General features: G+C 38.7%; 1 protein-coding gene across 3 annotated transcripts; it reads right to left on the minus strand.

Annotated features, from left to right (window-relative positions):
- Positions 1 to 216: 216 nt before the first annotated feature.
- LOC106746576 (monocarboxylate transporter 5-like) lies at positions 217 to 16831 on the minus strand. Of its 3 annotated transcripts, XM_014623313.1 has the most exons (8): positions 16578 to 16831; positions 13426 to 13615; positions 4268 to 5749; positions 3857 to 4020; positions 3486 to 3639; positions 3155 to 3415; positions 2172 to 2393; positions 217 to 2100 (listed from the first exon to the last, which is right to left on the minus strand). In XM_014623313.1, exons 3-8 carry the CDS (start codon positions 5558 to 5560, stop codon positions 1642 to 1644), a joined length of 2553 nt encoding a protein of 850 aa, XP_014478799.1. In that variant the 5' UTR covers positions 5561 to 5749; positions 13426 to 13615; positions 16578 to 16831; the 3' UTR covers positions 217 to 1641. The 3 variants fall into 3 exon arrangements, with proteins under 3 accessions (XP_014478799.1, XP_014478800.1, XP_014478801.1); XM_014623314.1 differs by lacking the exon at positions 13426 to 13615; XM_014623315.1 differs by lacking the exons at positions 13426 to 13615; positions 16578 to 16831 and adding an exon at positions 12825 to 13252.
- Between the last annotated feature and the right edge of the window lie 2861 nt (positions 16832 to 19692).

Genomic DNA, 19692 nt, shown 5'->3' on the forward strand with positions numbered 1-19692 from the left:
GCTTATGGTTTTTTGCGAGATATGCAAACGCGTTATCGTTTAATTGACTACTTATCTAATCTTTAGATTAATAATGTCAACAACGAGAACCTCTTCGCTTCGGCGAAAAGTTGTCGAGAACGTCTCGACGAATAATACACACACGTTAGAATACCGCAGTGCCTGACAATTAGTTAGGTAAAAAAAAAAACGAATATTATTGCAAAGTCGTCGATGTCACTGCTGTTGAACTAAAAGATGTCAGTTTATTCAAGCGTCCTCCGCATTATTCCCTGCGGAAACATACTCTTCCATCCTCTTTCAATTAAGAAATATACCTTTCTGTCTCCCTCCCCCCTCTGTCTCTCTTGATCCTGCTTTATAATGAGAGCCTGCGTAACTCTTAGTAACACTTTATTTGTCTATTATTTTAAATAACGCTCCTAGTCATTTTGTTCGATAAGAATTAGTCCTAATACTTCAAAGTTAAATCCGTCATATACAATCTGTATAAAGCGTAAGTTGGATAAAAAAATGTTCGCACGCATTCAATACGCAAAGTTTGTGTGTATCCAATCGCGTACATATTAAGTGTTTCGTCATGTGACTAAGAGAACATTATCCAACATGAACAGCATGAATATAATTGGTGTAAATAAACGGTATTTATCATTTATAAATGATTTAAGTACAAAGAATCATTAAAGGTACACTGTGTGCAGTAAGACACTTGCGCCATGTAGAAGTTTCCAAAATCTCCTTAGTAAGTTACCTATATTTTGTGTGCGGAGCGTTCGATGTGGCAGCTATAGTGAGATTCGCGTAGATTAGATAAAAATTTGTCGGAGTAAATATTCACCTCATGCCAGTTTTGAAGCTTTCAAATACTCAGGCATTTAAGCACGCAATGGACATACAGTCTGTTCCATATGTGTACGACCTTAATTCGAGACAGTTGACATAGTGTTATCCGCATTATAACGCTGGAAAGCTTGATGCGTGCCCGTTTTTACAGTATATCTCTGCTTAAAACGTTGGGTAGAGAATGAAAGAAAATTTATTTATCATATCTTATGTTGATTTTGATCTCCCTTATTTCGTAACTCCCCTGCAAAATTTCATTAATAAATTATATCATATATTGTCACATCTTTTGTAAATATCTTATAATATTCTATATTTCTCTGTCCTCTTTTTCTATCATTTTGTGCAGGTTTGTTATGAAAGAATATTATAAGCAGTTTATCATAAAACAATAATAAATACATGATGTATTATTATTCCTTATGATTGAGAAATATCAACTAATTATGTAAACATTCGTATTCAACATGATGGAAAAGAATAAATATCATAAAATATGATTAAACTACCCAAATAGCCAAACCTGTGCAAACAGATCTCGAATAGAACCTACAAATTTTTGATGGCAGAAAAGCAATAAATCCAGCACAGGTTTTGTTCTATCACACTACGTTGCCAAATATCTCAAACGTCACGAAGCAGTGTTCTTAATTTTGTATGCAAAGTTAAGTCGTTATTAAATATAATTTTGCAATATTTCTCTGAATCTACTTTGATACACCAGAGTTCCTTCTTTCTAGGTTGTGTATTCTCGATACGCTGTCGTACATTTTCTTGTGAAACAGACTGTATTTGATTTTAGACCAGACAATCGCTACCGTTTGTTCGCTCCATCTCGACCGGTCCGTTGCCGAAAATTTTTCGATTCTTCGTGTACGGTATAAGACCGATCAAAATCCCGGAGACGATGATCCAACCGCCAGCCATGAAGAAGGACAGATCCCAGGAGTTGGTCACATCGAAGAACCATCCAGCTAACGGAGGCCCAAGAAGGTTGCCGATTCCTTGACACAACAAAGTGAGGCCGTAAGCGGTGGTGAACCTCTCTAAGGGTATCAGCTGTACTAGAATAACGGGCGTGAAGCTGAAGTTGCTGGCGAAGAAGAGGCCGAAAGCTGCCGAGCTAGCGACTAGTAGCGTATAATGATAAGTGAATATGGATATCAATATAGTGGCCGTTCCGCAGGCTATTAGGCACCACGTGTACGTTTTGCTGACGTTCATCCATGGTTGATCACCGGCCCAACCCAACGCGACCTGAAAACAACGTCGGACGTGAAAAAGATCCGAAGTTACTAAAACGTAAGTCCAACGTGATCTGAGATTACCATTCCGACTGTATTAGTTATACCGATGATACCGAGGAGATTGGCGCCATCGGTTTCGGTGTAGCTGTTTCTGGTGAGATGCTCTGCTAGATAGAAATATGGCACGATAAACCAAGTGAACAACAGTATCGTCGACAACGATAACAACAGGAAGTGCAGTTCGACAAACATAGAGAAGTCCAACATGCCCTTTAGCAAATCCACCAGCTCGTCGTACCATTTCTGTCGAGAAGGAAGACGCAAAATGTACATTATATATATATATATATATATATANTATATAATAAAAATATATATACAACATAATTAATACCTTATATATATATATAAAACTATATATATATATAAAAATATATATATATATAAAAATATATGTTGTATATATATTTTTATTATATATATATATAATAAAAATATATATACAACATAATTAATACCTTATATATATATATAAAACTATATATATATATAAAAATATATATATATATAAAAATATATGTTGTATATATATTTTTATTATATATATATATAATAAAAATATATATACAACATAATTAATACCTTATATATATATATAAAACTATATATATATATAAAAATATATATATATATAAAAATATATGTTGTATATATATTTTTATTATATATATATATAATAAAAATATATATACAACATAATTAATACCTTATATATATATATAAGGTGTAAATTATGTTGTATATATATTTTTATTATATCAATAATAAAATCTTGTGTGTGTGTGTGTGTGTGTGTGTGTGTGCGTGCGCGTGTGTCACCAAAATTGGAAGGAATTACATGTTGAAATCAGTATCTTACATAATTACGAGGACCAAAGTTAGTACCTCGAAATTAGAAATATTATCATGTAATACTTCCACAAATCCCAATAAAGATTTTATTTCAACGTGTATCTCAAATTTGGCGACACAGGATTAACAGTGTAACGCTTCACGAATAATACCTGTTCATTTTCTTTAGCCAAGGTGATCATACTGTTCGTGTAGATGTCCGGACAACTACTCGCTCTCAGCCGGTACTTTCGCAGATTCAGAACAGCGCCGCGATACATGACGGAATTCCTGTGCACTCTGATGTCCTTGAAGTAGTGGGTGTTGGTACTGAACTGTCGTCTGAGCCAGGGCAATGAGTCCGTCCTAATAACGCCGCCTTCGTTGCCAATGTTACGTTTCAACGCGGGTTTCGGTTTTTCTGTCGGATATATCTGCAAAATTCTCACATGATACATCGTGACGAGCCTGCGATCAGCGGGGATCAGGAGCCGCTTTTCTTACCGTGAGCGCGACGTCCTTCGTCATCAAAGGATCCATCTCCTCCGACTCCTTCCTGGACATCTTCCTGGCGGGTTTCGTCGCGGCTTGAGGAGGCGACGAACGGGAATCCTTACTTTGCTCGTTAATCGCTTTCGATTCCGTTGCTCGTTTAAGCCTTCGCAAGAGATAGCGATAAAGATTACATAAAATTATGATAATAAAGATAATTATAACAAGGATGACGTAACGCAACGACTGTAATATTCCGAGTGCTCGATATACGTAGAAGCGTCTTGCAAGAATGAATCACGCAAAAGTTTCCGTCGTAAGGTGTTCTCGTTGATATCCGCAACATGACAACTGCGTATGTACCTATAGCTGTACCAACCAACCTCATGGACATGGTGATGCCGCTTTTGTTAGGAATCTCCCCGGTCGAGTCGTGCAGCTGCTTATCGGACGAGCTTCTGCAGAGCAGAAGGCTGGGGTAATTCTCCAAGATGACAGTGTACAGCCTTGAATTGGACAGTAACAACTCCAACGCTTCCAAAGGCACCTGAAATCTCAAGAGAGAACACTTACAGATTTATTTATTCGTAAATATGCCGAGAACCGGGCAAAGTTGTCGTTTTACCAGCGTCAAATCAAGAGTCCATATTCTGAAGTCACTTTCATCGATAAGAGTGCCTTAAATGCGGCTTCTCAGCCAATCAGGTAATTCCTAAGTCACTTTTGGAGTTCATTTTCAAAATATGGACCAAGGTCGATGCAGCGGCAAGAGAGACGCAAGTTGCGCTGCTCACCTTCTCGCTCCTCTTCACGAAGGTCGGCAGATTGACCACGCTTCTAAAAGACATCTTCCGGTTCGCGTCGCCGCCGACGGTCGCTGCTGTCGTGGTGTTCAGACTCTGTACGAAGTATTCAGGCACATGATCGCTTCTGAGGAGCCTCCGCAGCTCGTCGACGCCCGGAAACTCGTCCGACGGGATCGCCTCCGGCTTGATGTCGTCCGACCTGCCGTGGGACTTCTTCGGCGCTTCTTGGTCGTGCTTGCGCTGCTCCAAAATCCACCATTCCGGATCCCTCATTACCGCCCCGGCGACGATCATGTTGAAAAACGTGCCGGCCAGGAGCAGACAGGTGCCCCGCCAGCCGTACTCCTGGATGAAGTACGTGGTCATCGGGGCGTAGACGAAGGTGCCGATGCCGGTGCCGCAGGCACCGAGACCCACGGCCAAAGTCCGCTTCTTGTCGAACCAATAGGCGATACTGACGACGGCGGTGACGTAGCACAGACCCAAACCGAGGCCGGCGATCACGCCGAAGGTTAGGTACATCATCTCGATGGTTCTGCCGAAGCTGCTCAGTATGAAGCCTACGCCCGATATCAAGCCGCCGGCGATGGTCATCTTCCGGCACCCGTAGCGGTCCACGAGGGCGGACATGATCGGGCCCGACAATAGAGGTACGGCCATGAAGAGCGAACCGATCCAGGCAGTTTTGGACTTGGAGGCGCCGAACTCGTGCAGAAACTCGATGTAGAGCAGGCCGAAGCTGAAAGAGACGCCGTCGGCTATCATGGAGATCACCAAGGATGCCAACACGACCATCCAGCCCCAGCCGCCGTCCGGCACCTTTGGCTTCTTGCGTGCTTTCTCCTCCGACACAGCGATGGAACAGTTCCCCGGTTTGAGGAGGTTTTCCGGGTCGATGGGATCTCGGAGTCTTTCATTCGGGCGCTCACCGGCTTCCAACTTGGACCGATTCTCGCAAACGAGCGGAGTTCCCGGACTGCTCGGTGTACCCGGGCTCAGCTCGGTCGCCGTGTCGGTTAATTCCTCCTCGTGCGTCGGGTCAAGCCTGACGAAGTCGACATAGGCACTGTTCTGGACGGAACTCGGACATATCGTGGGGCTGCCGTTTCGCCAGCCGACCAACGGCGCTTTCTCCGGCTGACGGTTGTTACTCGTGGCCGAGCAATTGTAATAATTGTTGTTGCCGTTCCGCTTGCCGTCGTAGTTGTTATTCCTGCGGTAGTCGCCGCCACGATCCACTTCCCTAATCTCCCGCAGGGAGGTCTCATCCCCGTTCTCCATGCTCGTCTAGATATAGGTGATTGCCGAGTGGATCCAACGACGCCGCCAGCCCTTCAGCCCTTGGATCTCGCTGGGGAGATATCCACCTTGTCCGCCGGTTACCATAAGGACCTTCGGGACGATCCTTGACGACTCACGGAACGTCGACCGCACGGGACTCAGCATACACGCACCTTCGGGTCGCTTGTCCTGTCGAACGGTTTCACGAGCGTGTTAGTCGCCGAGTGTCTTGCTCTCATCAGTCAGATGACTATCGGATCATTTAGTTTTCAATGAATTTCACTGTTGTTATTCATTTGTTTATGCGTGCATTCTAGTTATGAAGAACGATCAATGGCTCGATAGTAAGGAAACCGAATGGTCAAAGATTAAGAAAGAATTGTCAGGGTCCGAAAATGAATTAGTTCCTGGGATGAAAAAATGCGGAAAGGTGAACAAAAGCACGAGCATGCGTGCCTTAAGGTAGTTGATTCGTAGATTGCGGGACTTTCAGTGGCGATATTAAGGGTAAGTTTATTATTTATTGAACAAAAATTTTCTCATAATTTTATTTAACTATCTGAGTAACAAATGTTAATTTTGATCGTGATATTAAGGCAAATATATACACGATATTATCTATTTTATATTTTTATTTTTCTTTCTTTATTTATTTATCATTTTATAATTCATACGTCACTCGAGCTAATAGAGGTGTACATAATACAGAAATACATAATACATGATAGAGAAAGCGGTATGTAAATATTTAAATATTTATATATGTACATATTTTGAGGCTCTTACTATAAATTGTAAATTTTCTATACTATATCTTCAAAACAAAATAGTCAAAAATCTTGAAATGTTTATATGTCTCTTTATTAATCTTTGATATCACACATTTTCATTAAAATTCTAAATGTGGTTCAGGAGAAATTAAAAATGTAAGTTAAAATATTAATCTCACGGAATATGTATAAAAAGTGTCATCTATAATTGCAAATATCTCAGTTTCCGAATGGCAAGTAGTTTTCCAACTTTACAAACGTGTAATATTTCCATCAATATGCAATTAAAATTTAAAACGATTCCTACGGAAGTTGTTTGACGGATTAAAACATACCATCAGAAGAAAATCTTTCTTCTTTGAATTGGATTAAAATTGAGACGAACACATCGCGCTAAGTACTAATCATGACGCTTGTAACGAAAGTTGCGTGTTAGGGCGCCATTGTCATAAAAAAAAAAAAAATCTATTAAATAATGGTTCTCAGTATGGAAGTAATAGATAAATTTTGTTCTGTATGACTTCTGAACAATGAAGTTGAAAAACCTCGAGAAAAATGTGGGAAATATATTTCCCATATTTGCGTCTTTACATTTAATTATTCATATAATTACAACCGTGCGATCAGTGAGACACACGGTCATTGTTAAAAATTGTGTGAGAAAATCGCGGTTATTAACATAATATTTAATTACAATGCACCGAAAGAGAGAGAGAGAGAGAGAGAGAGAGAGAGAGAGAGAGAGAGAGAGCGATTCTAAGAACAGGAAATACGCTTAAATCAACGTTCGTTGGTGGTAATTGATCGCGACGCGTTTTATCTGGAGGTCTCGATGCAACTGCCGGGCGATGATTAAATACGCAAAAACTTGTTGCAAAATACTGAGGGACCGCAAACAATAAACGAATGGGCGGATTATCATATCTCGTATCTCGCGAATTTTGCGTAACAGACTTTCTCGCGAAAGCTGCAACGTACACTGAGAAAATTATCATTCTACTACTACAGAAAGCAATTTACTCACTCAGTTTACTTTCTATCTTTTAAATAACAGTTATCTTCAAGAAAGAATTTTATCTTGATAACACAATCTTAAAATATATTTATCACAAATCTTAGAAACGCTCAAATTATTACTTACATAAAAAAGAAGAATTTATTCTCTTTTCTAGAATATTATTTCTTAAACTTTGTTAATTTGAATAAGTAAATAAGTAAGCCGAAGTTTGTTTTAATTTGATATTCTTGATTAAAGTACTGAACTTACTAGAATTTAGAATAACATAGAAAACATATATTTTGAATAAATTTGATGCTTATGATTAAACATATTCGCGAACATATAAATTTAGAAACACTTGAAATGAAGTAATATTTACTTGAGTAATATTTACTACAGTATATATTTTTCTACGTAGGCACAATGCAAAAATGCGCAGTAAAAAATCTCAAGTACTTTTAGCGATAAGCATATTTTCAAATACAATATTAAATGAATCAACTAAGTAACACAGTTAAAAAGATTTCAGATATAGTTATTGATGATAATTTTAAGAATGCGATAAAAAAATGACAAATTTTTTTATATAAAAATATTTATTATATTTGACATTATAAATGTCAATTTAATTAATATCAAATGTTACTATGCCACGAATAAAATTTAAGTCGAAATAATTAATATCATGTACTGGAAGAAAATATATTAGTGTCGATCAATTAACGTTTTCAATTTTGTGAACAAGTAACGCACAACGAACGAGTGATTTCGACTTAAAATTTAGAGTGGGCTTCTTGGGACATGTAAAAAATGTTAAAATTAACATTTTATTTTTTATTGTGTGCGGCAACAGAATCAGTGCGTTCTGGTGCCCGATACGCGCGAGTTACAAGCGCAAGTTTACAAGTGGATCTCCTGCGGCTCTTGCGTATTTCTTTTTCTCGCTCAGTTTTATCCCGTCGCGCTTCCCGACGCGATTTAAACGCGTCACGATGATCTTATGGCGACTGGCGAACAGCACGCTGATAATTACTCATACAGCTACGACAAGATCGCGTATTATGTAGAGAGCGAGAGAGGAAAAGTTTACAGTGCGAATTACGGGCGCGGAAACGTTCGGAAACTATCAAAAGTAGACGTTCTTATTATTAGACGGAAGTCTGCCGTGTGAACTATTAATAGTCCAGTATTACATAACTGTCGACTTTCAACGGGAAGCTGAAAACTTGTGACAGCCGCGGTGCGCCAATATTTATAGGTTCGATCTTGCGAAACTACTGAAAAAAGCAATTACACGTTGGATCGAAATATTTGTCGCGGTAAGGATGACGATGCAACGATGGCAATTAAAAATTAATATCGCGTTTGAATAAATTATTACGTAAGCCCACCATAAGAGAAACTTTATTTCAAGACGTCTTTCCGTGGAAGACTGTCCTGCCATTTCGAGATCCCCCTCGCAATTTCTTCTCGAGTTCTCGCGGAATAAGATCATCCGGACAGACCGAGGAGCGATGTCTCCGTTCGAACGTCCCTGACGAATTCGTCTTTCGAAAAAGATCGCGATATATAAGTCTACATTCAGAGAAAGAATGATCGCACTCAGGAAAATGTTTTGCTAGTCCAGGAAGAATTCTAAATGTCACAGGTAAAATGTATCGCTATTTTTTGTATCTGCTAGAAAATTGTGTGTGGTATATATAATTTACAACAGCAGCATTCTAGCAATATGTGCAAGAAAATTTAGATCGTGTTATTAATTTTTAATAAGAAATATGACTGGTTTTAATTCGAATGGGCTCCATAGAGAGATTTTTTTGCTAAATTAGACAAATAGTTCAGATAATAATTTTGTCTTTGTCACCTATATTGAGTAGATACAACACACATGTAACATTGAAGTATTTGCTAGATACTTATTCGTCTTAGCTGATTTCTGGTATCTATATAATTTTTGCTATGACCATTTTTTGAATGTCCGTAAAAGCTAAAATCTAGCTGTGACAGCTAAAATGTGGTCTTGTAATAGAGATAGCCAATGTTGTCAGCGCAGATAAATTTATCAACCGTTTAAATTTAAGCGCAACAGCGAAAAATATTAGATCGCACAGTAGTATTGAATCATAACTTTCCCGAATAGAAATTTATTATTGCTTTTTTAACAGCAACTTCAAGGTGTTAGTGTATACTGATTTCGTTTGAAACTTAACCATTTGCTCGAAATTTAGTCATATCTCGGGTACTATATCACTTCGGCAATTGAAACAAACATATTTCGTATTGCTTATAGGGTGGGCCATTTTAATGTTCCCTAAATATCTTTTTTCCACAGCTCTTACAAAAAAATGTTTCAAACAAAAGTTGTAGATGGAAACATAATATCTTGAATTGTCTTCAAGTGGTGCTTTAGATGGTCACTTAAAGGTCAACTTCATTTTTTAAATGAAATTATATAGTTTCTTTAACATAAATCGATTCCTCTGTTTATTCTGCGAATAAAAAAGTACTACGGCATCATCGAAAAGTGAGGTACTTTCTTCCGAGATGTTTTATATTTTATTTTGATACTATTTACGACATAAATACAAATTATGAAATATCTCGTAATTTAAAATCTTTATATTATGTCCCCCTCGAAGCTCGACAACTTTCGTTTAAAATATTTTTTTGTAAAAGGCATAGGAAAAAATAGATTTAGATATGGACGTTAAAACGGCCCACTTTGTATATGTTATAACTAGAAAGAGAGAAAAAGAGCCAACCTTAGCTACTGATGTTAATAATTTCAGTTGATAAAGTTGCACAATCGTTTATCTCTATTTTTATGGATTTCGTTAATTATTACTTATCGTTACTCCGCAAAAACAGGTCAATCCTAATCGCCATCATGACCTAGCACACGCGAGTGTTCTAACTCGCGAGACGAGAAGCCGAAGAGGCAAAGAGAAAGAGAGGGAGAAAAAGAGAAAGAGAGAGTTCGAAGGTGGGTAGGTGGTTTTAAGGGCGGAAGGGTGTGATCACCATGGAGACCGACCGGTCGATTTCCGCGTGAATGTCCGTCTGCGGAATAACATTGCGATATTAAATTTCCACGGTAAAAGCCGTCTCGGTGATCCGAGTCGTGACGAAATGAAATGTAAAAGTGATCTCTGTTCACGTTGGAAGCACGTCCGTTGTGCTCGAGTCTGCTCTCGGCTCGAGGTGCACAAGTGGTCTCGATGTCTCGCGGTAGCAAAAATTGCCGCTCGCTTCGGGATTGAATTTCGGCAATCTGTCGCAAATCACGTGTACGTGAAGCGTCATCGTCGGCTGAAACGATTCCGCTGAACACTTCAAATCGATATGACATACGTGCGTATGTGCCTCTGTGCGTATCGACAGCACACGCGTAAGTAATATACGGGCGTTGTACTTTAATTCTAAATATCTGAGATATACGAATACTTTTTCAAAAGAGAAGATACAGTCTTATCATGAACTTGAGTATTTATTTAATTGTTCTTTAAATAAGATATATCTGTGCCGGCAGGTTCTCAAAACGCTACAGATAACATCTTTCTATCTATCGCGGGAAAAAAAATCAGTCTTAAATCAATAATAGATATTCTCATAAATAAGAAAAAATATTATAATGTTATAATGTTGTTCGATTTTTAGTCTTGATTTGATCGCATTTGTATTGATGCAAGTATTATTTGCACTCATTTATATGATATCTATCATTAATTTAAGATTACTTTTTCCGTGTATTAAGAAGAGAAAGCAAAATAAAAACAAACAGAGACAGACAGAGAGGGAAAGAGGGAGGGAAAGAGGGAGAGAGAGAGAGAGAGAGAGAGAGAGAGAGAGAGAGAGAGAGAGATGAAAGAGAAAAATACACATAATATTTTTAAAAGATATCGCGCGCAATATACTGTGCCGAGGAAAAATATCTAAAGTTTTCTGCGATATATCCACTTATATAATGCATACAGAATTAGAAATTCACACAATAACAACGTGTTGATAACACAACATATAATCACATCGACAATGAAATTGCAGCTGAGATACTTAAGCACCTAAACGCACGGAAAAGAAAGAAGTAATTCCCACAGTTAAGAATTAGCTGTCCATATAATAATCTGAAATTTAGTTAATTTAACACAAATTTTTCTTATCCGCGTATCTAGTTTTTAGCTCCCTGCCAAAAACTAGGTCCGATAATTAAATTTCAGTTGTATTATTATTATTATCCATTTATTTGCGGGAAGATTCCCTTTGGTACGTCGATTACGAGTAAAGATTCAACACATAATTTTGAAGAGCAAAAAAAGTAAAAAAAGGAGTGATAGAAAAATTTACATTAAAAAAAGCTTTTATATAGACAGTTAATTTCTTTTTTCTGCGCGCCCGAGTACGTGTTTGCGAATATGTTTGTAGATAAAAGAGAAAGGGATAATTTCGCGCGAGCGCGTCTCGTTATCAAAAAGAACACATATAGATCGAGTAATTGTTATCTAAATAGAAATTTACTCGAGGTAAAAATTCGCGCAAATCGAACGTACGAATAACGCGTCGGCTCTTTGATAATTTTGATATGCTTATCGATTATTTGCCCAATTTGCGGGAGATTCGTACCAACGATAAACTCGTTTATCTTACCTGTTGAGCGGGCATAGTGGATGACGCGATACATAAATTTTCAACGAGTCGCGAAACGCTTTCGCGTTAGACCTGTGCACGACGCGCCGTTGCTGAATATCGCAGAAAATTCGGAGCGAATGCGTTCGTCAGTAGCGCACGCGTGTTTTTTTTGAAAGCCCGTCGAATTGATTATCATTCGCAGCGAATTCGACGAATGAGTATGAATAAATAAACATTCGCACGGCAGGTTATCGCGATCTTAACTTCCTCGAAGTGCAGCGCTTCGGATAAACCGCACATCCGTTCGGAATGTCGGTGATGATAAATTGCAGGAGGCGATATTTAAAGAGCAACTGACAAACGACGAGGGCATTCAGAGAGAGAGGCGCGTGTATACCCGGGAAAAAAGTTTATACATAATCATATATAATTATATATAATTATCTATGTAATTTATATATGAATGTTGTCTTTATATGGTTACATATATAATTATATATGATTATATATGGACATGTATATAGACAAAATTCATACATGATCATTTTTTTCCCGGGTAATACATTTTTAGCAGGCGCGCAACATCATCGCTTAAAATGAAAGGGCGTTTTCACGCGGCCCGAGGAGCGTCTAGGAGCGAGCGAGCGAAGAGAGCTCGCGAAAGTGAGGAAGGAAAATATCAATAATGATGATGATAATAATAACGGTGTCGTTAATTATTAATAGTGGAGGAAAGGCGTCAACGCACGCGACGACGTGTCGGCTTGGTTCCCGGGCTCCACTTCCCGGCTGAAAGCTTAAAATAAAAATTTACAACAGACACCGCGCTCACCAATTTTTTACTTTTATTATCATCGCAATTTATTACCTTGGTCTCTATTTTATCGAGCTTTTAAGTAACCCGCCTTTTAGCAAAGATAAACGAACGACACTGAATAACTGGAATAACTGAATGTATGGTGTTGAATGATAAATAAGTATATTCAACGTATCTTAGCCACACGATTCTTCCCAAAGAGAATGACACATGACTTTCGAATTTCGAGAGCTCGACATAAACCGATTCAGTGCGCACATACACATGCGCGTGAAGGATACATGAATTATGAATCTTCAACTGCTCAACCGGTCAAACATAGCGGCGATTTTGGCAAGTTATAGTCCTCGGTCTCCGCGTAGGAGAGCACGCGTAGACACAACTGTTCGAGAAGCAACTGTGCCAATTTCGGCGAGTGTCTCTACGAACTTGACCGTCACCTCTGGATCCACCGCGCGCTCTTAGGCAGCGACTGTTACACCTAACCAACCCACCGCCGCCGGGTCGCCGAAAAAGAAAAGCAAAGGAGTGACCATCGGGGGGGAAAAGGGAGGAGATGAGAAAAACAAAGAAAGGGAAATTAGCGTGCGTGCGTGAGAGAGAGAGAGAGAGAGACGCGTTGTCGGGCGGCGCGCGTTTACGTGCCACTTACCAGGGAGCAGCTCGCGCTGCGAATTGTCGCCGAAAATCTTGCGCGACCCAACACAGGCGTCGTTGGAGGAAGGAGCGTGTCGCTTAGTCCGCTTACTGAGATGACTTCGTGCATTCGACCTCCTGGTTTTTTTCCGTCGCTTGCGACCACGCTTGCGACCTGGCCAGATCTCCACATGCGTCCGTCTCGCCTGAGGACACCCGGTACACTGAGAGAGCGAGCGAGGTTCAGGGGCCTCGGATCCACGTCATAGGAAAGGCTCTCGCCGCACCTGACCTCCCACTCTGGCGAAGCGCGCGTGTCAGCCGCGTTTCGTCTCGCCTCGCCGCGCCTCGTCTCCTCTCGTTTCGTCGAGCCTCGTCCGACCTCGTCTCGCGCCCGGCGCAAAAAGACAGCGGCTACGACATGTCGTAGCCTCGTATGCGCGCCAATGCGAACGCGAACTCGACTCAGTAGTGTACACACTCGAGGTGCCCCTCGCGGAAACAAGGAAACTGTTTCGCAACTGTTGGAATTTTCGAGTGCGCTCCGCGCAAATTTTCGTGTTAACACTTTGAAGCCTTGGCCTTAAAGATGATTTATTAATGGGATCGTAGACACTTTTGATGTCTATGAAAAAATTTTCATTCTTGATGTATGTTGTCGTAGCTTTGCAAGCAATATATCAATTTTAAGTGTGAAAAAAAGCACATTAAATAGCCAGACCCGAGTTATACTCGGGCTTCGGACAATTGTCGTCTGCGCGCTACCCCGACCTTTACTCGGGCTTAGGACAGAGTGTTAATTTAACGCAAGATAAATACGTTGAAAAGTAACACAGATATTGTGTCAAAAATGAATACAAAATTAATATCCATAATGTATTAATCGACACCCAAGTGTAAAATGTGTTGTTCTAATACTTAAAAGTGTTATTTCGGCACGTTTCGACGCACGTTGAATATCGACTTAACACAAAATATTAAGATGACGTGAATACAATGTGTTAAATTAACACATGCGTATGTTAAAAATGTAACACGAGAATTTTAACGAGGGTCGACTTTAACACAAGTGCAAAATGTTTTTACTGTATACGATTTTGTATCTAGAATTAACAGATTTATAAAATGATATAAATAAATAATCAATTTACTTCGTCCCCCATTTTTTTATATTTGCTAAAAATAGATTGATCACAAATGCCGTTCTAAAAAGTGGGTCGCGGTTCATACAAGTTTGAGAAACCTTGCTCTAGGTCTAAAAGAATAATTCAATATCAGCTCAGGAAAATTCCGACAGTTGCAAAAAATAAACATCTTACTGAACTGAAACGACCGGCTGAATGGCGTTCAGCAGAACTTATTTTAAAACTGTTGAAAGTTTTCCGTGCTGAGATTGGATTATTCCTCTAGAACTACAAGAATAATCCAATCTTAGCTGGAAAAACTTCCAACGGTTACAAAATAAACGTTCTGCTGAACGTGATCAATGGTTGCACTCAACGGAAGAAAGAAGCTCAGTGAGCGCTTAGATTATTGCCTGTAATTGGAGTATTCTTTTAAATCTTTTATGATCTAAGAGAATCATATTAATCGGGATTAATAATCATTGAGCGCTCACTGAGCCACTTTCTCTATTGAACGCAGGCAATGTCAAAAGAAATTACATCGAAGTTTTTATAAAATACTTGTCAATTTTTTGTCTGTCCTTATATAAAGAAAAGTATCATTATCTCATACTGAGAGAGGCGATTATATTCAGTTTATTTCCTTTCTTTTTGTAATAATTATCTTCAACAGAGAATATTTTCATAATAACAGTCTCAAAATATTTGTCACAAATTTGAAAAATGCTCATTGTCACGTATTCAAAAGAGAGGTTCTCTTTTCAAGAATATTATAAACTTTATCGAAGAAAAGTTAATCTCGGGTAATTTGAATAAATAAACCGAAGTTCGTTTTAATTTAATATTCTTGATTAAAGCGCTAAATTTATCAGAATTCATAATATATTTTGAATAAACGTGATGCTTATAACAAACTCATGATATATTTGCGGATATATCAACTTATAACATATTTGAAACAAGTAACATTTACTTGAATGCAATATTTCTCTTTGTGTATATACCGATGGCATATGAATCAATACTTTGTGTATCACTATAAATTTAACATATAAAAAATATATAAACATAAATACTATAATGTATAAATATAAATAAATATAAATAAATAAAAATACGCACTATATAAATAAACATAAACACTATGTACGTCGGCACTATAAATTCTAGCAAAAAATGTCAACATTTTACGCGCTCGGGGAAGTGAAATCGAAAACACGAGTCTGTTGAGGTCGGTCATGTGTCCGGTGACGTCGCTGACGCATGCGCGTGGTGGTCCCCTGTAGCTCCGGAATTTAATTCGCAATCTTTCCAGACCGGCTCTCGTCCTTCTGGTCTTTTTCGTCTGGCCATGCCTGGACTCGCCTTTCCCGGCTGTCCCGCAACGTCACGCTCGCAATCGCCGAAAACGCTCCCGACGAGAACGCTCCGCGATAAGTCGATAAAACCGTCCGCTGCTATTCGCCGCGGTTATTCCCGAGTCGCCAATGGCATCGGCGCGCACACGCGCGTTTCTCAATTACGCCGGTGGACAGACGGGACGCGAGGAGGGCATCGCGCGTTTTCGACAACCAACGCGTGGAAAATCGCAGAGAGAAACGCTCGTGGAAGGGAGAAAGAAATTTTCCTCGTCAAAAATAAGTCGCGCAAAGAAGTCGTGATCTCATACGAAAGAGCACGTGCGCGCTCGGCGCTATTGCGACGCGCGTTACCGCGCGGCTTACTCAAGCCGCGTTAATCTTATCGGTCATTATCGCTAATTATCGTTACGAAAATGAGGACGAACGCGCGAGTAAATGCACATCGCTACACGGCCGCGCAGCGAAATCGGAAAACTGCGGGCAATTTTGACGAGTCTCTCATGCAAATCGGTCGAACGAGCTTTACTGCGCCAAGAGAAATTTTCATCTCTTTCTCTCTCTCTCTTTCTCTCTCTTCCTCTCTTTCTCTCCATTTCTTTCTCACACTCATTCACTCACTCACTCTCTTTCTCTATCTATCCATCTATCTATCTATATCTCTCTCGCGCGCACGATCGACGTACCTTTTATCGCCAAGTTCATCGGCTGTACGTTGCGGGGGACGGCGGCGACGGCGGGGAGCGGCTTTTGTGCGAGAGTAAAAATATCCGCAAACAAATGAGCAATCGATAAACATTATCTCTGCTGTGTCGATGTGATGACGCGAATCGATGCGATCAACGTCAGCCGGGGCTATGCGACGCCACCCGACGCCCTCGGACGTCACCCGCCGAAGCGACGGTTCACGCGCGCACACACACACATCCTCGGCTGTCGGTAACCCGGCGCGCGCATGGCTTCGACGTGCGCGCCGAAAAGCAAAATCGAACATCGATACATCGCAAGGTGTCGAGTATCGAACCTTCCTTTTCGAGTCGCTGTTTGAACCAGTGGAATCTTCGACGGCATAAACGTCTAATCCTTTAGAAAATTGTATTATCTGAAATTCCGTATGGAGGTGAAAACTCGGTTCCCGTAGAACTGGATTTTTCGTTATCTGGGGACCAGATGAACTCTTGATTGGGGAAAGCGAAGAATCCTTGTAGGAATTTCAATTCAATCAGTTATCAGTTGTTATTTCCACTGATTCTTTACCATCGAAACCTTCAATATTCTAGGTAGAAATAACAATTTTTAAGCGAAGAATCTTTGTAGGAATTTCAATTCAATCAGTTATCAGTTGTTATTTCCACTGATTCTTTACCATCGAAACCTTCAATATTTTAGGTAGAAATAACAATTTCTCAAAGAGACGTCTTAAAACCCTATAAACGTATAATATTATTTAATAATAAGTAATATTTCTAGAGTATTATATGTCCACTCCTAATAATATAAAAAAAAATAATATTATTTAATGTTATTGGAATATTATATATTTTTTAAATATTCAATTCTATATACATATATATATATATATATATATATATATATATATAAAATATATGTAATTGTAATTTTTTTATTTCAAACATATTGCAATACCAATTATTTTATTATATAAATAAAATCGAAAGAATTTTGTGTGAAAATACGTTTTATACTAAAATATTATATATATACATATATATATATAATATATTTATATATATTTTTCTATATTATTATTATTTTAAATATTCTTAGAATGTTATAGGAATATTGTTTTAATATTAAATAATATTCATATAATATTCTAAGAATATTATGCGCTTATAGGGAAACGCTTTAAAGAATGTTTGAGGAAATACGATAATAAATACATTAAAGGCATCTTTAAGGTATCTTTAAGACTTCTTTTGTGGGTTTCTGTCACCTGGAATTTTTTTTCTATTCAGCCAGTTGTTCTAAACCTATAATTAACCAAATTGAATAGAACCCAGACAGCGCGAAACCTAAAACCGGGGACATAAGACGTCTTAAAAACATCTTTAAAATATCTTAAAGCTTCTAAGTAGTCGTTGCAATTTTCTTTAATTGATGACGTCAGAAGCGAGAAAACGCATGTTAAGAATTCTTGCCTTTTACGTTCAAATAAACAGATATACTCACAAAATGACATTTGTGATCGATTCAGTACACTTGTAAAATTGTCCGTGTACTTTTCTTTTATTCGAATAAGCAATAAATAGTCGTAAAATTAACATTGACAAAATCATGAGAAAAGAGGTTAACACTTTCACAACCGCATGTTAGCGCAGTGAAACATCGCCAGTGGCCGGCAATATTTTGGAAGAAAAAACTTTACGTAAATTCATGAAACAATTAACATTATTATGACGTGCTAAGAAAAGTTTTGCAAGTGGCTTGCCACTGGTACCACGTGGGAGTCACCGGCAAATAGCGACTGGCCTATCAATGGTACCACGTGAGTGTCACCGGCATACAACGACTGGCCTGCCCATGACACCACATTGGTGTCAGCGGTTGTGAAAGTGTTAAAAATGAGTGTTTCCGTGTCAAATTAATTTTGCGATTGTTTATTGATTTTTCGGATAAAAGAAAAGTGCACGGACAATTTTATAAGAGTACTGAATTTATCACAAATGCCATTTTGTGATTAAATCTTTTTATTTGAACGTAAAACACAAAAATTCTTGACATGCGTTTTCTCACTTCCGACTTCATCAAATAAGGACAGTTGCAACGACTAACCAGGAGCCTTAAAGTAGTCTGTAAGAAAGACGTCTTATACTTTACTTTTAGATTTTGTATTGTCTTGGAAGCGTCGTTTCCTGTCACTGAGTTTTCATCTCCTCACTTTTTACACCGAGTTGCTCTTTCTTTGTGCACTAAATAAAGATTTCCGATCTCCACTACCCTTGCTTTATTTCTCTTCGTTTCGTTTATAATGCATAGAATGCGTAGAATCGGCTCTTAAGATGCACGGTGCGGGGATACCTGTCGTTTAAACGCACGTGTGTAATACATGCATGTGTATGTGTGTGTCGGTGTGTTCGAACAATATCGTGGAATAATAATAGCGAGAACCGAAGCCAACGAGAAAGTCAGCACCGGATGACCAGGTGTGCCGTCGGTTGTTCTTTATTTTTCGACAAGCATCCACCACGCAGTTGTATATACAATTCGAAATTCGAGAAACGCGCTTTTCGTCCGAAGCTTGCTCTTCGGGCAACAGAGACACTGCTCTCTTGAAGAGAATCAGCGTGACCATGTTTCCGATTAAATCGGTAAAACATGTTTCATCGATATCAGTGAGTAGACCCAGTAAACATTTTACGCGTGGATACTCAGTGAAGCACGCGTGAAGATTGCTCGTGTGCGCAGGCAAAACCTTATGCTAGTGCGTCATCATAGAATTATGATTTGCAAAATTTTGCGTGTGATATTCTCAATATGAAAACATGAAACATTTCGCATGTTCCAAACATGCAAGTGAATTGCGTGAATATGACAAACGACCTACGAGCAGATATCTAATTCAAAAGCGTAATGTATTGTAATCGAATCGAATCATGAATCAAATGCTGGCAGTGTGTTAATCATTTGCACGAAATTTATCTATTATCTAATAATATTAATAATTAATCTTAATAATAATTAAATAATACGTATATTTTTTCACTTGTCAATTTGTGTGGAATATACACGACTGAACATATTTCACGAATAAAACGTGAAAAAGTCTTATACAGGACT

Source organism: Dinoponera quadriceps, unplaced genomic scaffold (genome assembly GCF_001313825.1).
Source record: "Dinoponera quadriceps isolate SergipeBrazil2010 unplaced genomic scaffold, ASM131382v1 scaffold1573, whole genome shotgun sequence".
NCBI lineage: Eukaryota > Metazoa > Arthropoda > Insecta > Hymenoptera > Formicidae > Dinoponera > Dinoponera quadriceps.